A 17,468-nucleotide genomic window follows, 5' to 3' on the forward strand; every position below is an offset into this window, starting at 1 on the left:
TAAGTCTGTGCTCAGGAGAGTATGAGGGTCCTCACAGACAAATTTTGTAAAGCAGAATTTGCCATTTCTGGACCACAGTTCCCTTGTTCTTTAGAAAAGTTAATTGACTTTTTTTGTAAGATTTTTTTTCACTCATGAAATATGACTTTTCTCAACCTTAATTTTCACGATTTCATAACTTACCAAGTTAACATTTGTGATTAAATCATCTCACAGTGCACGCTAGAAACTAGTATTAGAAAAAGATGGTGTGTTTTTAAATACTGCAGTCTAAATACTTGTGCTTTCTCCTTTGTTTCTTTTCGTTTTACCATGGAAATATTATTCTGATCATCCCTCATAAATCTTTGTTTTTTAGAATTTATTGTAAAGTTGTCATTTTAGCTTTAGTAGTAATTAAAAATAGAAATTTCAAATGTACTTCAATGGCAGAAAATGATATAACCATTATACTGAGAAAGAAAGCATTCCAGGGAAGACGTTAGCACTTGTGAGACTAGGATATCAAAGAAGAGAAGCAGTCGTATTTTCAGAACTCTTAGTTAAGCCAAACATTTAACATAGGCATTGATTTAAAAACAGCCCTTAGTTTTTCATTTTCAGATAGTGTTTTAAAAGAAGACCTTCCCACATCAGATTGAAAGAATGTTGATATAATGTTTGAATTATGGGTCAGTCTTAACAACAGTAGGCTTTTTCTTCTCACCACTAGTATAAGGTCACTGCGTGGGTGTACTGGAATTAAGGCTTGCTAGATCGCATTTTTAACTTGTCATATGAACCCAAAGCAAAACTACTATCTGAGTCTTGTGTTTGGTCAACCTGAATTTTAGGAGCCATGGATCATGATCACCACTTCGCATTACACTCATCAGCTAAGGACAGGAAAAATGCAGTTGTTGCAGCCAGCTCATGAGTACACTGAGGAATTTTGGTTTGCCCATTTATTTTTTAACTAACTGGGAAGATTGGAAATCACTGGAAAAGACTGGATTCGGACCCAGTTATTCCCTTTAGAATACACAAACATGAATGGGCATATATAGACATATATAATATGCCTACCAGTATTGATGGCTAAGCAAAACACTCCCAGTGTTTTGTTCTCTGCTATGTTAATCCCAAGAAATGGGCATTTTATTCCAAATACAATTTATCTAAATAATATATGAGTTTGTGATTTTGAAAATTCTTATTGCTTTGATATCCAGCAAGTTCCTAGTTTGCAATCGTTCTTGCCGCCTTTCCCTCTGCACTGACTGCTGACTCAGCCGAGAACGTTATGAAGGGACATTCAGAACTACGTTTGTTGTAGCTGTTGAGCAAATGCTTCCTTCTTTAAAATGCATGTTCGTCCTCTCTTGCAGTTTGTAATGTCTGGCTGGGGTACAGGTTATTCATTTCGATGTGAAATTGTTGACTATTCACAGTCGCCTACAGCATTGAGGGTAAGTTTCTCTTGGGAAAACATAACTCAAAATCAATGTTAAAACTTTTTGGACTCTATTTGTAACACTTAAGGTAAACTCAGAATGAGTAAGTGACTCAGTTATTAGACTATATATATTGAAAGAAAAAAGCTAAAGCTTACCAACCAGAAAGAATCAAGGTGTGTTATATTCTATAACATGAAAATTGGTGCTTTTCTTTTTGAATTTCTTGAATTTAAAAATAAATTCATATCTGTTTCCTCAAAAACTAGAAATAGAATTTATATGATCCAATAATTCCACTTCTGGGTATATACCTTACAAATGAAAAGCAAAGACTGAAAAAGATATTTGTACACCCATATTCATAGCAGCATTATTTAGAGTAGCCAAAAAGTGGAGGCAATCTAAGTGTCCATTGGTGAATGAATGGTTAAACAGCATGCATGTATACATTCAATGGAATATTATTCTGCCTTAACAAGGAGGGAAATTCTGACATGTGCTCCCACATTCATGAACCATGAGGACATTATCTAGTGAGATAATCTAGGCACAAAAGGACAGGAGTACTGTATGGTTCTATTATATGAGGAACCTAGAGTCAAATTCAGAGACAGGAAGTAAAATGGCTGTGGTCAGGGGCTGGGGGAAGGGAGGTGGGGAATTGTTTAATAGGCACAGTCTTGGTTTTGCAAGATGAATTAAGAGTTGTGTGGATGGGTGGTGGTGATGATTGTGCAACAGCGTGAATGTACTCAGTGCCACCGAACCGTACCCCTAGAAGTAGTGAAGATGGTAAATTTTATGTTATGTGTATTTTGCCAAAATTTTTTTAAAAACTGGTTTTTCTCCATGTAAAAAAATAAATTTACATTTCTGTTTCTTTAGATGGTACGCACCTGCTGGCTTTATTACTTCTCCAAATTTATCGAGCTACTAGATACTGTGAGTCTGTAGTCATCTCATTTGATAAATGTTTAATGTTCCATGGAAGCAATAAACTGCTAGAGTTCAGTTATCTGATAACTTCAGTTATCTCTCCTCCTCAGGCATTTTATTATCAGTAATTTTAGAGAATAGATAGGATAAGCTTATTTTCAGTCTTTTGCACACTCCAGAAGGTTTTCTTATGTATCCACCACCTGTTTAAGATAAACACGTAGCTGTTGAATACACTATAAAACTGCATTTTTTTGTAGATGGATGACAGTTGTTTCAGGAAGCAGGTTTGGGAAGGGAAAAGCAGAGGACATTTTACCTTTGGTCCTTCTCACAAAAGCACTGCGTCATCCGTACTCCTTTAAGAGGATAAATGCTTCAAAGTTCATACACTTACACAGTAATGTTAAGTTACCCCTGGCATATCAGTAATTTTAGTAATATCAAAACTACCTTCAGCTGCCCTCTGAGTCCTCTCTCTGAGTGGGGATAAACTCTGAATCTGGGTGACTGAGCCCTGGGAGAAGTGAGTGCCTTGGATTAGGGTCCATAAGGAGAAGAAAGTGGTGTGCCTTCATTCCCAAAGTAGGAAAGCTGAATGATTATTGTATATTTGTGGCATGTGGGTCTTGGTTATCCAGAACCAGTCCTGGGCCTAAGACAGACAAGTGTGTTCTCTCTTCAGAATACATACCACTACATTTCTTGTGGCAAATCTCAGTGTGTTTATCCTTCTCAATGTTATAATTGGAAAGGACTTCAGTGAGCCTGGAATCACTCCTGTGGTTCCCAAACTATATGTGGTTCCCATGCATTAGGATCCCCTGGAGAGCTTGTGAAAAACACAGATGCCCATATCCCACCCCTAGAGTTTCTGATTCAATAGGTCTTGGGTGAAGCTCAAGAATTCACATTTTCAGCAAGTTCCCAGGTGGTGTTGTTACTGTTGGCCCAAGGTCCACACTTTGAGAACCCTTGTGGGATGGTCCAGTGGTTTTCAGTCCGCACGGTGCAGTAGATTCAATTGTATTAGCAAGTGAAGAGCCTGGGCCCCATCCTCAGAGATTTGGTGTTAAATGGTCTAGAGTAGAGACCAGGCATGGCTATTTTAGAAAAGCTTCTTAGACATTGTAATACATGGCCAGGGTTGAGAACTATTGATCTATTAAAGCCCAGAGCTCTCAGTCTGAAAATACATTGATGCCAAGAGGTTAAGTGACTTACCCAAAGGAATTCTGCTACCGATGGGCTAAGACCCCAGATTGCTGTTTTATGGCTTTTTCTACTGCACCATGCTGCTTTCTCTCATGTGCATAAGCAAATGCATTTTGACTTCATTTTTTCTGCTTTGCATGTTCTCAGTTCTAGCTTCCATAAGGAAATGGTTGCCACCTCTATGTCCTTCTTTAAACCAGGCTTCTGAAATACTCCTATGAGTACTGCTCCTCTGCTCAGTCCCATATTTAAAAGTCTAACTTATCATTGCTCTCCTGAATGTTGAGTATTTTTTGACATTCAATTCTGCTTTTGAATATTTTTTGAAATAAATTTTCTCCAAACCCTTTACATTCTACTTCTTTGTAGAGTTTCTGCAGACCACTGGGTACGTTCTGTCTGGGTTGTGCCTTTGCTACCTTTCTCATTTTTCCAAGGCAGTTTCACTTTCTTTTCCATCCTGTTTTCCCAATTAACTCTTCAAACTTTTCCCTCTTCACTGTTCTTTAATTATAACTTGCTAACCTTGATTTGTTGCAAGTCCTCTTTCAGTTTGCTAATCCCTCCCCTCAATTAGTAGGATGTGTTAGAGAGCAATGCAGAATAATTTCAGTCATAAGAATTGATTCCCTACCTTCCCATATACTTCAAAATCCATGTGGATTTCTTTTTGACCAATAATATTTCTTTTGATTATTTTTGGCCATAGTCTTGTCTTTACATCTTTGATTTTCAAATCTGCATGCAATTTCTTTTTACCTTTTTATCGATTCTCCTGTGACTAGGCATCATGCCAATTAGTTCCTTCATACCAATTCGTTTTTGAACTGCGCCTTGGAGAATCAGCTGCTTCTGGGAGCATCCATAAGTCAGTCCTTTCAAAGCAAATTATGATGTGAAATAGTTTTCACTTTGCCAATATTTTTATAACTCTCGATGAATTATTGCATGATTTTATATGAACTTGATTTTCTTTAAATTATTTCAGATCTTTTTTGTTCTGCGTAAGAAAAATAGCCAAGTGACTTTTCTGCATGTCTTCCATCACACCATCATGCCATGGACCTGGTGGTTTGGAGTCAAATTTGCTGCAGGTAGCCAAGGGAGATGGGGATCATTTATCATAAATAATATCATTTTTTATGCTATAAACACTAACTCTATTTTTAAATGTGATTTAAGGGAAACTCAAAACATCAAAGAATTGCTTTGATCTAACTTTCATTATTACTTTAAACCTAAATGCAGGACTCTTACCTAGGTCCTTCTCAACCCTTCCTTTAGGAAGGCATTGACTTTTGGGTACAGTTGCTACACATATTTTTTTAGCTGTTTTGTTTGGATTTTATTTTTTCCCCATAGAGTTCTATTAAATATCTTTAAATAAATAAATAATAATAAATAAATAAGATGATAAAAGTCTTGGTTTTATAGAATTATAGCTATATATCTATTCCTTATATGTATTTAGAGAGTTGAATGTTTAAGCTCCACATCTTATTTGTTTTCAAATTTCTAACTGCTGGTACTTACTCTAACCCCTAGCAGTTCTTTAGAGATGTGTCAAATTGCAGTTTTAAAGCATCCTACCGTATTAAAGTTTTGATATTATTTTTTTAAGTCAAGAATAGTTTAAATCAAAAGCTGTTGGGTTTGGTTTGGGTTTTATGTTTTTGAACATCTACAGTTGGAAAAAACCAGGAAGTTAAGTATTTTTATCTTATCATAAAGTTTTTAAATAAGTGATATTTCCAAGGACATATTCTTATGTTATTAGCAAAAGTTGGTTGGGGATTTATTTATGGCAGTTTCTTAAAGTTAAGTAGTCTTCAAGTAGGCCTGCAGCCTATCTTAGACTATGTTTTAACAGTTCTCTGAACGGCTCACCTCTATCAGTCATTCTGACTCTGCAAGACTGAAAAAACAAAAAAAGAGGAACCACCGTCAAGGAACTTTCATTTGAGCTTTAGACTCTCTGGGCATGGGGAAAAAATCCGCATGTCTCAGAGCATGAGAGGACATGGATAGGCCAGCCGAACAAAGGACAGGCCAGACCTGGAGGAGCCAGGAGGGCTGTCCCTACCATGTCTGTGGGCATCGGATTTTCCAGTAGGGACAGTGTCTCCTTGCCCCAAATTGGCATTTATTTGTTGATCATTTTGAAAAAGTAAATGTAGCTGTTTTGTCTTATAATGTATGTTAATGTAAAAATTGAATTCACACTACAAGATAGTCTCATTTGTATCTGTTTCACAGGTCAGGGGTAGCTATATTATCTAATCTCCATTATTTTACTTACCTCGACTTTTTTCCTTCCACATGCATGTCGTGCCTCTCAGTTCTCTTTATAGTGATATCATTGCCATCTTGTTTTGCCTGGGTGAAATGTTGGAAAAGGCCTGAACAACCACTAATTGAATGGTTATCGTTTCTTCTGTGTATATAATTGTGAAACACAAATGATACCGAGAGGCATCTAGCTGCTTTTTAAAGCAACTTGTCTCCTAAATTATCAGAAATACGTGAATATTCTATTTTTAAAGTATTCTAGAAGATGTTCTTTTATACCCTTATAATTTATTTATTCAGATTTCTTTCATGAGACTAGAAAATTATCACAACACTGAAAAAATATATAAAAATAGACAAAAAAGATTGGAAAGCAATTCCCCAAAATACAGTGATTTAGAGATGTTGGCACAAAAAGTGGTTTCTGTGTTCTCTGTTCATCTCTACATTTTCTGGTTTTTCTGTATTGAATACCCATTCATTCTATAATGGGAAAAATAAATTGCACTTGAAGAACAGAGTTGAGCACTTTCCTAATTTTTATCTTTCAATCCACTTCAAAAAAATGCTTTCAAGAGCCCTAGCTGGTGTAGCTCAGTGGATTGAGTGTGGGCCTGTGAACCAAAGGGTTGCAGGTTCGATTCCCAGTCAGAGCACATGCCTGGGTTGCAGGTCAAGTCCCCAGTGGGAGCTACATGAGAGGCAGCCACACACTGATGTTTCTTTACCTTTCTTCCTTTCAACCTCTCTCTCAAAGTAAAGAAATAAAAATCTTTTCAGAAAAGTTTTCAAGAGTAACAATTTAAACACCTGATATACCTCAATTTTTCAATGTTACCATGTTTATGGACATTAAGCACTTTGTAGTGGGTTCATTGTCCATACCTTAATCTCCCTTCTGCTTTACAAAATGTAAAGAGTGGAAAATAATGCTTTTTAGTCTCATGTGCTCCATGAGTTGGCACTCCTGTGCAGCCTCCACGTGGCCTCCAGTAGACACACGTACTCCTGCTGTCCAGTCAGCGGGCAGCGCGGCAGTAAGAGCTAACGTGTTTCCAGAGATGTGGTTTGGCATTGGCTTCCATTCCTGCACTGAAACTGCCCGTTTAAAACTGTTCTTTCAAAAACTTGAGCATAGCTGATCTCTATTTAGTGTTTAATTTCCTGTTTTTCTATTTTCGTACAACTGTCTGGGATAACAGCAATCCAGCTTTTCTTTTGAATGTGATGCAAATATTTTTGTGACAGGTCTTTTATATTATGCACAAACTCCCTTCCAGAGATACAGAGAATTAAAATAATCACCCGGGTGATTCCTTTCTTTTTCCCAAACCAAAAGAGTAAAATGTGACGGCACTAATTGTAATTCATTCTGAGATGTTTCCTTTGCACAACTGTTATTACAAAGAAGAAGGCAAACTTAGAAAAAACTTGATTAGAGAAGCCTTTCAAAGAAGATATGAAAAACATTGCTAATTAAAATGTGATTGTTTTGTGAACAAACTCATTAAAATAGCTTATCAGGAAATAATTATACACTAGAGAAAATATGCAAGTTGATTTTGATAGCTTATTTTTATCAGTAATCCTTACTAAACGCTCTTAGCTTTACTACTGCTTTGTTAAATTCCTGTCTATAGAATCCTCATTTTAGGACATTTAAATGATGGAAGTTTATGAATGGGAATATGGACATATACCAAAAATTGAGAGTGCTGCCTTAATGAGACAGGCTCCGATGAAATCGGTTATCAAGGGTACAGTAGATTTCCTGTGTGTTTTTTAACCACGAGGCGCAAATAGAATTGAGAGGTATTTGGCATATCCCCGTGAAGCAGCTTATTTCTTTAAATATTTAATATTTATTTAAATTTCTTTTGGAAAAGAAGACGAGCCCAAATGTAAATAATAAAAGCTTCAGTTTCTTCTGATTTAAAGTGTGTGATAATTAAAGTATCAATTAAAATTTTATTTACTCAGAAAGGGAAAGTTTATGAAGGGACAGTACATCATAAATGAGGCATTGGAGGAATGCTTAAGCTACTTAAAATAATTATTTAAAACAGGTTATTTTAAGGGAGTACCTTAGCAGTGGTAATACCTGGAATTGCCACAATTATAAATGATTATTAAAAAATAATTAGTTTCTACTATGTAACAATTTTACTTTGCTTTAAACTTTCTGTAATTCATAGTATTCATGAATTTGGTTCTTCTTCTTACACAGTTAATCCAAATTTGTGAGGTTTTGCTTTATTTCTGAAATTAAAGTACACTGGAATAAAGAAACTAGAATATTTTGGAGAAAAATTTAAATTTAAGGCCAACATTACTAAGCTGAATTAGGCTATACATAAAGAATGCAGGTTCTTCTAGACTGTGCCACTTTGGAAAGAAATGCTAGGGAAGAGTTTTATTTCCCCCACTACCAACTAATCACCCAGCTACGCCTTCCACTTGACCACTGGCCCAGGTAAAGGTAGTTGAAATGATCTCGGTTTACAGTCCCTCCAGCATTCTTTGCTTCTCAATTAAATGTGACCAGTAGGAGGTGTGGGGAAATCAGACGATGAAAACCAAGCTAGAAAGGCACAATTTATAAAAACCAAGTGGAAGCAGTAAACAAAGATGGTTTAACAATAAATGTTTATTTTGGAAAAATAATAAATGATTAAAGCAAACTTAGCATAGTTTACTAATGGAAGCCAGTGGTTTTACTGCCAAAGTTTTATGGTACTAAAAATATTTATTGAAAATTGAGAGTATAAAAAGGGAATTTGATTTCACACAATGGTATATGCAAAAGTATTCTTAGTGGTTTTATTCATAATAACCCCAAATGGAAACAATTCAAGTGTCATTTTTTTAAAGATTTTTAATTTATTTTTAGAGAGGGAAGGGAGGGAGAAAGAGAGAGAGAAAGAGAGAAAGATCAATGTGCGGTTGCTGGGGGCCATGTCCTGCAAGCCAGGCATGTGCCCTGACTGGGAATCGAACCTGCAATGCTTTGGTTTGCAGCCCACGCTCAATCCACTGAGCTATGCCAGCCAGGGCTCAATTCAAGTATCTTTTACTAAGAGAATGGATAAATTCTAATGTATTCATATAGTATAATACTATATAGTAATAAAAAGGCAAACTAATATGCACACCAACATGGATGAATATTAAAACATGCTGATTGAAAGAAAGGCACAAAAGAATATATCAATTCTATTTATATGAGCCTTAAAAGCAAGCAAAACTAATACTTGATTGTAGAAATCAGAATAAATGTTACATTGTGAGGGGTGTATTCTTTGAAAGGGGATGTGGGAACCTTACCTGGTGTCCTAAATGTTTTATATCTTGAATTTGGTGATGGTTCTGTAGGTCTATGCATACATAAAAAATCTATCAAATTGTACACTTAAGATTAATGTACTTTGTGTTCTTTATATATGTTAACCCTCACTAAAAATGAATTTGATTACTGTTATTTAGCAATATATTGTGTTTAAAAAGTAACTCAAATTAGATTGTTAAAGTAAACTCAAATCATAAGCCCATCTTAAGTCAAGATATTATAGCATAAAGACATGATCATTTATTTTCTAAGACTTGCAGATATTTTACTAAATGAGTATATTTTCCAGCTCCTTCTGATTTCATAGCTGTTTAATAAGATTGATATTTCATATACTGTATGTTTTTTCCCACTAAAATTAAAGAAATAAATATACTAAAATCTCAGTTCAGGCAAAAACATGCCTCACTGTAGGAATAGTGCCCTCAGTTTACAATAATTTTATTTTCCAGGTGGTTTGGGAACGTTCCACGCCTTTGTAAACACAGCTGTGCATGTAGTCATGTACTCCTACTATGGACTATGTGCATTGGGACCAGCCTACCAGAAGTACTTGTGGTGGAAAAAACATTTGACATCATTGCAGCTTGTGAGTAGTTAATTTTCTTTAAGACAACATATGAAACTAGAGTCACTTATCTTCCCTGTGAATTAAGATATTAACTACATAAAGAACAGAGTTTACAAAATGACAGGGATATGAAGCGTCTGGCCTCTATATGGCATCACGTCATTATCGTTTCTTGTTTAAACTTTTGTCAGGAACTTTACTGACAGCAAAGCATATTTGTTAGCGAAGAGGCTCAGACAATGAAATCAAAATGTGTATCTTTATACCATCTTTGTATTATTTTATGCATTTATATAAAATAAACATTTATGACCAAAATAATCTCAAAGTTATGTGAACCTCAATAGACATAATATTAAATTAGAAGTTAGAAGTTTTCTTTTCTATTCTAGACCTGAATGACCTTGAGGGAGTGTAACTTTAAGGGAATTATGAGCCTTTAAGGGAATTATGAGCCTGCCAATTTAGCCCTCACATTTCTAAGTCTATTTTCCTCCAACTTGTAAAAGTACTGTGAGGATTAAAAGTGGGCAGTGGTAATATAATACATATATTGACAAAATCGACAACACTCTAAATAGCCAAACATGAGGGAATAAATTATTTTAATTTCTACTTTGGAGTATTACAAAGTCATGAAAATTATTCACCATTGCTTTCTTTTTAAGAGTTTTTTTCCCCTGATAACATAAATTAGAGCACTGTCCTCAAGTAACCACTGTTGAGGAGAGCAGAGGTGCTCAGTTTAGGCCTGATGATACTTCCCAACCATTAATCCTAAAAATATATGGCATGTATATATATATATATATTTTTGAAGAGTAACCATGGGTTGATATGATGATTTGCTTCAAATTTTGTCTTCTATTAAAAGAAAAATTCTGTGATCCTCATCTTTTTAGATTTACAGTCTATAATAATATAGTGTTGTATTTTGCCAATAATGCTAAGGAGAAAGCACAAATTTAGGTGTATCTAGCCCACTGAATCATGATTTCTATCAAAATCCTACAACTTGTTACATGACATTTGGCATATTTATATAATGTGTTACCCCAGGTGAGAGACTGACATTTTAGTCTGTAAGGATCTTAAATCAGTATCAGAGTCCTTCCTTGCAGCGTTGTTTACTGTATTTAAGATTGAAAACGCCCTAAATAAGCAACCCTAAGGAAGTGGTGCAATACACTATTTTAACTCCTCCTTTGGAAAATGTGGAAGTCGTGAGAATTATTCACAATTGCTTTCTAAGTATACTTTCTTATTTTAAAGTAATATGTGCTCATTGCAGAGAAATAAGAACATCAAGTTAAGCAAAGAGAAGGAAAAATGAACATGGTTGAGTCACCAGGGATAATCAGAGCTGATATTTTATTTTATTCTTATCTAGTGTTTTTCCCCTGTGTATATACATTGTATACCTTTTGCATGATTTGTATTATACTGCCTATAAAATTTAGTGTTAGGTTTTTTTCACTTAGCATACTCTTAAATTTGTAAGACTTTTTAATAATGTAGGAAAATACTTACATAGAAAGTAGAATAGATGTTTGTTCATTATTATTTCCAATGCATCAGTTATACACAATCACACCTGCATAGAATGTTGAGGATGTCGCTTAGGCTTCCTAAGGTTTCATTTCTTCTTCTGCAAAATGAGAGGAATAATTATAGCTACTGCACAGAAATGTCACAGAAGTTCTTTAATATAGTATAAGAAAAGTTGATGGTGATAATAAAAGAAACTATGTGGAAATCTTAACTATAGTGATAACTGGATGTATCGTGGGTAACTATTATTTATTTTTATTTATAGAATTTTTACTTTTCTAAAGAATACATGTTGCCTTTCAATTTTAAGGAGAAAAAATATATCCAAAATAAAATTTGACATTAACCCAGAAGTGTCCCCTTAAGATTGTGTGGAATGTTCTAGAACACAGTCTTTGGGCATCACTGGGAGGGTCTAAACCTGTCTCAGTCCTTGCAGAGTGTCTGCTGCTGTTGGCAGATAGAATATATTGTTTATCTATGACAGTGGAGGGCAAATGGCAGAGATGGAGACTCAGGCACTTTGGCTCCTACAAAATTGGCAGGGCTGTAATTAGAGTGTTTTTATTTCCACATAATTGAAACACCTGATCTAACAGCAAACTATTTGAAATTAAAACTATTCTAAATATTAGGCCATAAGGCAATGACCTCGTGAGCATCTCAGCAGTCAAGGACTCATGTCAAAGACTTGCAGAAAAACTGCCCTGATGGCTTTCTGCATGTGAAAGGGCTGGCACGTCACACAGCTCCAGGAACATTGGCCTGAGGTCTCTGGAGTTGTGCGGTTTGGTGGCCCTGAAGAGTGGATCCACATTCCCATCTGAATTTTGACACTATTCCACCCACTGTCACTCCCATGGAGGTTAGATTGAAAGATAAAATTCCCTACCCAGCTGTAGCCTGGAAGTGGTTGGAGAGTGTTGAAACATAAACAGGCAAAGAATGCATTAACTAATTGCTCTTGTGACTCTTCATGTCTGAACTATTTTTCATTCTTTCATCTGTTAGGTCCAGTTTATTATTGTCACCATCCACATAGGCCAGTTCTTTTTCATGGAGGATTGCAAGTACCAGTTTCCAGTCTTTCTGTACATCATTATGAGTTATGGGTGTGTCTTTCTGCTGCTCTTTCTCCATTTTTGGTACCGAGCTTACACAAAAGGTCAGAGGCTGCCCAAAACTGTGAAAAATGGAACCTGCAAAAACAAAGACCACTGAAATTTGAGCACCACATGAATCTATGAATGAGACTGATACCTGATCTTCCTTGACAATCAAGATATATTTCCATGTGCAGTGCATTTTGTATATTTTTCAGAATCAAGAGCTTGTATTTTTATGATAAGCTATGGGGGTTTCTGATATTTGAGAGCTCAAGCTCCCAGGTAACAGAGTCTTCTGACAGTAAAGCAGCCAGTTTTTCAGCTGCTTTTAAACCTCATCTAAAGGTTCTGGTTGATACATTCTGTTACAATAAAGGATTGTGTGAAGTTGTACAGTACTTTTCAAAGAAGTTCCATATAAATGAAAAATGTCATTAGATATTTTGAGTACGGACAGAGATCCATGCTGTACAATGGATTCCTTCTGCCAGGTCTGAAAACCTCAAACTGTGGGCTCTGGCTTTGTAGTTTGTTGACGACACTCAGAAGACACTCTGTTTATTCTAGAGTTAAATTCCCGTTCTAAAGAACTAACAAAGTGAACATTAAGTGAATTTTAGATAAGTTGGTCATTTAACATCACTAACAATAATTTTTCATGGATCTCTGGAGTGCCCACCACCAGTTTTGCTGACAAGACTTTCTCACAACCTTTGATTGTATAAAGTATTTAGAAGTAACACTTTGATGAGCACACTGATGCACTTGACACTAAGGTTAATGTTTGAAAACAGGTGATTTGTTCTGATGGCTTAATTGACACTTTGCTACGACTGTTTTTCAATTATGTTTGTGTATTTCTAGAAAGAGGTGAGTTTGTCAATGGAAAAAGTACTATGTTATTTCACTGGGAAAAGTACTGTGTTATTTTAGTCTGTCGTGTTATAATGTCACTTTCTAATATTGCCATGGTTTAAAAGGTTATCTTTTTTTATGGGGAATTCTTTTTTTTTAAAATTATTTTGTTGTTGTTAAATTACAGTTGTCTGCATTTTCTCCCTCCCCCTCCCCCCACCCCCTCCAAACCCATCTCCCTCCCTTGCTTTCACCCTCCCCCTTGGGTTTGTCCATGTGTCCTTTAAAAGGTTATCTTGGTTAAACGTATACTGGTTAGATGTGAATGCTCATGTTGTCAGCACACAGCAGGGAGCCTGAGATCGTGAATGATTTCAGACCACCCATCGCAGTTTGCAGACACGTGTTTAAGTGGCCTGTGAGGCAATTGGAGGCAGATGGTGACACAGAGATTATCCAGGGAAGATTCAGTTGTACAAGCATCTCTCTCAGCAGAGAATACATAACAGTTATTGTTCTAGATATACTGCATGAAAAAATATTTTCCAGAATTGTTAATAGCCTGAACTTCTTTTTACAAACTTATAACTTATATAATGAAGGACTAAAATTTATTTTGCTTCTTTAAAACTGCTACTTTTTAAAATTCTCTTGTTCTCAAACCCAAACTAATGGTCAGTAGATTTTTATCCAAGAAACACAAATATTTAGACATCTAAAAATTTTTTCTTACAGCTTATTTTTCCCTGCTATATTTATGCTGTATTTTTGAAAGACTCCTTATGCTTGTATGACTTTGAACAATTAGCACTGTATGACTCAGTTATTGTGTAACACCCAGTGATCCTTACTGTAAACAAAGTCCAAGTGTTTACTCAATTACTCACTGTAATTGCCCACAGTCCTGTGTCTTCCAAGCCTATTAATCTGTTCCATGGCCTTTCACACTTAGCAGATTCATAAGGTTATGTGCCTTTAAGTGACCTTTAGTGACTTCACTTGCTTAGAGTACAAGAAGATGAGGGTTGAAAATGGGGGGAATTAATACCTTTAAAAATAAAGAATAAAGGACGGGAGAGCAGAGCTCAAAGAAGCAGAGATCTAATTCACCTCTCAGAGAGACTCAGGATTCCCAAGGTGTTTTCTTGTTTTGCTTCTTCAAATCCAGCTCGTGCTAAATGAGAAGGTGTGGTAGGTGCTGCTACATATACATACAATTGCCAAAGACCCCAGCAGGGTAAAGACCAAGAGCAAAAAACAAAACATAAAAATGAAAAGAAATAAAAGAACTTAAAGCAACAGATTTTGATTCCTTTCCTTGCATACTTTCTAACCTGCCTTGTACAACCTCTCCTAACCACGTGGTAGTCTTTGAAATATTTGACATGCCTATCAGCTAACAGCAACATGTGAGGGGAACATCCTAAGTTGCATGAATCAAAGTGGAGAGCTAGAATGTTACATGAAAAGAAATCACAGTTGGCAGAAGCGTCTTCCATGTAAACATGAGCAGATCAAAATGCATACACTGGATGCAGAACTTGCACAGGCAGTGTTTTATTAAAGGGCTTTGTGGGTCACAGAGAGTTTCTCCTGGGGCTTCATCCCACTTTTCCAGACATTATTGCCTTTGGATTTGCTCACTTAACAAACAGATAAAGAGCCCAGTTACAAAATCTGGTTTATGACATAAGGCTTTATGAACCCTTGAGGACATATATTCTATAAACAAATAGAAATGCAAAACTTTAAGTGTGTAAGGGACATTGCAATTTTACAGTTTTAATTTAGTAGAATTCTTAATTTAGTAGATTATGTTATCTAAATTATAAGATTATGAGGTTACATTTTCTCATTCTATCCCTTCTTTCTGTCATGTTTTTAAAGACTGGAGAGACCCCTGGAGATTGTTAGTTTTGGTTGTGTGTCTGTGTATTATAATAAATTAGTGGTGTTACATGTGTGCGTACGTGTGTATATTATAACAGATTTGTGGCATTGTGTGTGTGTGTCTTTCATTTGGACTCTAACTGCATATGTTTGCATGGGTAGGTGGTTTTTAACCTAAAGTCTCATTTATCCAAAGCATTTTACACATCTGTTGTATACTTGCTATGTTCAGAGCCCTGTGCTAGACATTAGAGTGATAGAGATGCCTGTGGTGTAGTTGGGACCTCCTGGAGCTCACAGACTGGTAGAGGAAAGTATGTTACAGGACAGTGTATGACAGTTGCTGCATGGGTAGAAATCCTGTCACTTGGCAAACAGGAAAGGCTCTATGAAGAAGTGTGAGCTTGAGTTCTGTGTTTAAGACGTACAGAATTTCAAAATGGGTGGGGGGTTAATGGGCAAGGTGTTCTAAGTAAAAAGAAATAACAAATCAAAGGCCAGCAGAAGGAACGTATTAGAAAAGTTACAGGAATGGCCAATGGACCAGTCATAGTGAGGCTTCCTGTAGGTGCTTCTAGAGAAATGAGGCCAGCTAGGGAGGCGGGCTTTGACATGCGGAGGCGCTGCTGCAGCGTCTGGGAGGATTCTCCAGGTGAGTGGGAGTATTCAGTGGTTTGTGAGAGAGAAGAGATGTGATCGAAGTGGTACCTTAAGAAGTGTCATCTGGTGGAGAGGGGTTGGGTGGGGGCATGAGACAATAAAAGCAAAGTTAAATAAGTTTATTAAGGGTAAGGTGAAGAGAGCTGCTGTGTGTGATGGAAATAAAGAGGCTGAGGAGTGAGACCTTATGGTGAGTTGGATCTGGAGATGGACCTGCTAAAGTTGGAACGTGTAGCACGGTCCAGGGCAGTGGTGTGGTGGTGTGGAAATCCGGCTGCATTTGAAGCTGTGAGGCATGGGTGTTAGCTGCCATGTGACCTTGGACAAGCTGGTTAACCTCTCTCACCTTTTCTTTCTTCCTCTACAAAATTAGAATACTAGTACACGTTCTTCTTGCTGGATTGTTGTGTGGCTTAAATGAGATGATGTATTTAGAAGCCCTTTGTAGTAATTGATAAAAATATGAAATAACATATGCACAGAGATACAGACTCAGCAGAGTTGAGTGGGAAGGAAAAGAAAGTGAGTTCCTAGCTTAAGACAGGGTGAGCATCATGGTTCTTCCCACTTCAGGTAGAATACAGTGTGTGTTGATTGGGATGGGTTGGGATAAAAGTTGTAAATGTTTCCAGCAGATGTTTCCAACAGTGGAACAGGTTCATAGCATGTCCTGTGATATTAGGCTGTCCCAGAGCAAGGACTAGAAGGCTCTTACTTTTATGTGGTTATCTGGATGTTGTCGTGGCTTTTACTGACAGCTGGTATCAGGTCAGACTGTACATGTACATATAACCCCCAAATTCTTTCAAACTACAATGCTATTAACATCCAAAGAGCCTTTGTGTTTACATTCAGCCTGCAGCATTATAGAAATATTGCTGTATCTTCTATATATTCCAGGGCCCATGATATTCCATTATATGCGGGGATAGTCTGGTTACTACAGAGCGAAAGCTTGTTACAAGGTCATAATGGCTTGAAATGCCCAGCCTACACCAGGGGCCATTCTTTGCCTTGTACTCACCAACTTCAATAGGGATGATGTAAGCATCTGACGGTCTGAATGTGAAAGCTGAGCATTCAGAGCTGATGTTTTCAGTCTGAAAAGCTGCACAAATCCCTGTCAGTGTGTCTTGTGCCTGCTTTGTGTTACCTTGTCCATGAATCTGTTCCTTTGTTTCTTTTTATTCTGGAGCCAAACACCCTACTTCAGGCCCGGATACTTTTGCCTAGATTATAGAATTATCCTTGATAGTAATAAATTTTTCTCCCAATATAAAGACTTTTTATCCAACGAGGCTGCTGTCATGGAGAGAAGCTTGGTGCAGTGGTCGAGAGCACAGACTCTGGAACCAGTCCGTCTGGTCAAATCCTGGCGCTGTCCCTTACCAGCTGTGTGACCTAGACATCCTCTCTGTGTCTTTGTGTCCTTACTGAAAATGGGAACGATGAGGTTCCCATTACTTCCCGCATCAGTTTGGCATGGGGATTAGATGAGTTAATACGGCACAGACTTTCAGAGCAGTGCCTTCTTTCTAGTTGTTCAGGCCTCCAACCTCAGAGGCATCCTCAGCTCTTCCCTCTCTCTCACTCAGCACCAAAGGCTCCACCTT

At 36.8% G+C, this 17,468-nt stretch overlaps 1 protein-coding gene across 5 annotated transcripts in view; it reads left to right on the top strand.

The window, feature by feature from the left end:
• The window catches only part of ELOVL7 (ELOVL fatty acid elongase 7), an 81,180-nt gene extending 67,672 nt beyond the window's left edge, over positions 1-13,508 (top strand). For all 5 annotated transcript variants that reach the window (XM_045848042.1, XM_045848044.1, XM_045848043.1 and 2 more), the window contains 5 exons: positions 1,368-1,448; positions 2,322-2,378; positions 4,576-4,681; positions 9,675-9,811; positions 12,356-13,508. In XM_045848042.1, the coding sequence (XP_045703998.1) occupies positions 1,368-1,448; positions 2,322-2,378; positions 4,576-4,681; positions 9,675-9,811; positions 12,356-12,565 (591 nt within the window). In that variant the 3' untranslated portion in view covers positions 12,566-13,508. The remainder of the gene's footprint in view (positions 1-1,367; positions 1,449-2,321; positions 2,379-4,575; positions 4,682-9,674; positions 9,812-12,355) is intronic.
• Positions 13,509-17,468: the final 3,960 nt, after the last annotated feature.

This window comes from Phyllostomus hastatus, unplaced genomic scaffold (genome assembly GCF_019186645.2).
Source record: "Phyllostomus hastatus isolate PE091 unplaced genomic scaffold, TTU_PhHast_1.1 phas_contig_58, whole genome shotgun sequence".
NCBI classification, from domain to species: Eukaryota; Metazoa; Chordata; class Mammalia; order Chiroptera; family Phyllostomidae; genus Phyllostomus; species Phyllostomus hastatus.